This window comes from Malus domestica, chromosome 05 (assembly GCF_042453785.1).
Source record: "Malus domestica chromosome 05, GDT2T_hap1".
In the NCBI taxonomy this organism is placed as follows: Eukaryota; Viridiplantae; Streptophyta; class Magnoliopsida; order Rosales; family Rosaceae; genus Malus; species Malus domestica.
This window is the reverse complement of record NC_091665.1, coordinates 25,960,392-25,963,536: the sequence shown is the minus strand read 5'-3', so window position 1 is coordinate 25,963,536 and position 3,145 is coordinate 25,960,392. Positions and strand designations below refer to the sequence as shown.

The window sequence follows — 3,145 nt, the reverse complement described above, 5'->3', positions numbered from 1 at the left end:
AAACAATTTAAATAGTAGTGCGTGGAAATTGAGAAGATGCAGATGTTTTATTTATGGCCCAATCACATCAACAAACAATTTAAATAGGGATAGTACTTGGGTACACACTGACTATCTTATAAAAAACGACACGTGTCATTTTGAAACTGTACACATCTAAAATTCACGTCGGCAAGAAATTATTTTTAATTACATCCTCCCATTTATTAATGCATACGGTATAAAATCAAAAGCATAGTGACTGATATCCAACACGTTCAGAAATGGGAAAGCAGGTGGCCATTGTAGGGGCTGGGATTAGTGGCCTCCTTGCCTGCAAGTACACAATTTCAAAGGGATTTCAACCTATTCTGTTTGAATCTACGAGCAGCATTGGAGGTGTGTGGACCAAAACTGTTGAGTCTACCAAGCTCCAAACTCCTAAACCGGTCTACCAATTCTCAGATTTTCCATGGCCATCTTCAGTGGAAGAGGACTTTCCTAGCCAGCATCAAGTTTTGGATTACATCCAATCATATGCTCAACATTTTGACTTGCTTAAGCACATCAAATTCGACACCAAAGTGTGTGGGATTGAGTATGAAGGTGCATCTGAGGATGAGATGCAAGCTTGGAGTCACTGGGGTGGAACTGGTGAGCCTTTCAGCTCCAAGGGGAAATGGAAAGTTGCAGTAGAAGACAAACATAGCCGTTCAACGGAGGTGCCTTCTTATTTTTACATGCATAGATATATGTATACTTCCTTTCGAGTTTAATTATGTTATGCTTTCATACTGTCAATTTTTAAGTCATACTGATCTGATTATGCATAAGCAGGTTTACCTTGTGGACTTTGTGATCCTCTGCATCGGCCGGTTTAGTGATGTTCCAAACATTCCTGAATTCCTTTTCAACAAGGGGCCAGAAGCATTTCATGGGGAGGTTATACACTCAAAGGACTATGCCGCAATGGATTACGAAAGAGCGCGTAACTTCGTGAAAGGAAAGAGTGTAACAGTTGTTGGATTTCAGAAATCTGCACTGGACATTGCAATGGAGTGTTCGAACACAAATGGTAACTAGTTTCGTGAAAATTAATTGATTGTCACATGGCATGTACCCAGAATATTGTGATCATTTTGTTCATAGTTTGTACCTATTCCTCTTAATTAATCAGTTGGTTTGCAGGGATTGAACATCCATGCACAGTAATTTACAAGACAGAGCATTGGACTGTTCCTGACTATCTTCCATGGGGTGTGCCCCTGGCATACCTATACCTTAATCGCTTCTCGGAGCTTTTGATTCATAAGCCTGGTGAAGGCATTCTACTTGGTCTCCTTGCAACAATTCTTTCACCTCTGGTAAACTTTTTTATATTTATTTTCTATGAATCTTTTATAAGCAATCATGTTAGTAGGTTAAATAGTTAGTTGTTAGGGGAGAGAAATCAGTGAGGATCAAACCCTCGACGTGGTGCATAACATGCTTACTTTCCACCACTCCGGTAAAGCATCATTAGCTTATTTTTTATGAATTTAGTATTAATCAATTTGTAAAAAGAGGAGTTTATTAAGAATATATTTGGTGAATTTTAACAGAGATGGGGATTTTCAAAATTTGTTGAAAGCTACATAACTAAGAAGCTTGGGTTGGCCAAGTACGGAATGGTACCTAAGCATAGTTTTCTTCAAGAAATCAGTTCTTGTCTGCTCTCAACAATACCAGAAAAGTTCTACGATCGAGTCCAAGAGGGAAGCATCATACTGAAAAAATCCCCCAGCAGCTTGAGCTTCGACCAGGAAGGCATTTTGGTTGAAGGGGAAGCATCCCCTTTGCAGACAGATTTGGTGATACTCGCTACTGGGTTTAGAGGTGATAAAAAGCTCAAAGACATCTTTGTGTCTCCTACCTTTCAGGATTATATAGCTGGTTCGCCGGAGGCCATATTACCCCTCTACAGGTTAGCTCCTTTGAAAGCACAATGGGGCAAGTTTATGCTAAATATACCACATTTGTTGATCACTTCTCTCACATAACTCTAGTCCGAGTCCCATCTATCTAGCTAGGTCTTAATTTTGTGAGACATGTGATCAGTAATGCGGTGTGCACATGTAGATTTATTTGGTCGTTTTATTAACTGCTGCAACATTTAAATATGATGGCTCATTTTCAATCAGGGAATGCATACATGGACGAATTCCACAACTAGCCGTAATCGGATTTTCTGAGAGTGTTTCAAACTTGTACACATCCGAGATGAGATGCAGGTGGGTAGCTGAGCTTCTTGCAGGCACATTTACGTTACCAAGCATAAAAGAGATGGAGAAAGATGTGAACAAATGGGACGGATTTGCAAAGCGATACGCCGGCAACTACTATCGGAGATCATGCAATGGTACCCTTCATATATGGTACAATGACCAGTTGTGCAAGGACATGGGATGGAACCCTAAAAGAAAGAAGGGACTATTCGCTGAATTATTTGAGCCTTATGGACCATTGGATTATGCTCCATCTTAAAATATCCCTAGTGCGTTGACTTAAAAAATAATTCTACCTTTTCTTTTCTTTCAAATAAGTGTAACGTAAAAGGTTACACCAGTTGTAAGTTACTATGTAATAATAAGAATTTTTGATATATTTGATTAGCCCACTCTGTTTTTATTTTGCTGATATTCACTATTCACGTTTTTAGATTTTTGTGGCAGAATCTTTTTACATCTGCTATGATTATTTCTCCCTCCACCAAGTCATCCCTATTTCAATTTCGACATAAAACAAAATGCATTGAAATAATCTGCCCATTCTGTGAAATACACTGGAACTGTGCTGCCCCTTTTTATTTGACCTTTTATTTTAACTTTTTATTCTATATAAATAATTTGTAGTTTACGTTTTATTTAGAGAATTGTTATTAGCATTCTAAAAATCTCATTTTACATTCTTTACAAGTGTATTTTTCTTTCTAATAATAGAAAGTTTGAAATGTCAAATGAAATTTTTAGAATACTAATAACAATTCCCTTTATTTAAAAACATTTTAAATTTTAGTTGGCTGATGGAAGAAAGTCAGAAATTCAAGTGAGGGCGTACAAAGAAAAAGGGGTCCATTGATAAAATTGAGTGTGGTTACTTTATTCTAATTCATTAATAGTTAGCAATT

General features: G+C 37.5%; 1 protein-coding gene across 1 annotated transcript; it reads left to right on the top strand.

The window, feature by feature from the left end:
* Positions 1-215: 215 nt before the first annotated feature.
* LOC114824853 (probable flavin-containing monooxygenase 1) lies at positions 216-2,646 on the top strand. The gene is made up of 5 exons (XM_029102233.2): positions 216-701; positions 817-1,054; positions 1,168-1,343; positions 1,581-1,942; positions 2,160-2,646. Exons 1-5 carry the CDS (start codon positions 264-266, stop codon positions 2,500-2,502), a joined length of 1,557 nt encoding a protein of 518 aa, XP_028958066.2. The 5' UTR covers positions 216-263; the 3' UTR covers positions 2,503-2,646.
* Positions 2,647-3,145: the final 499 nt, after the last annotated feature.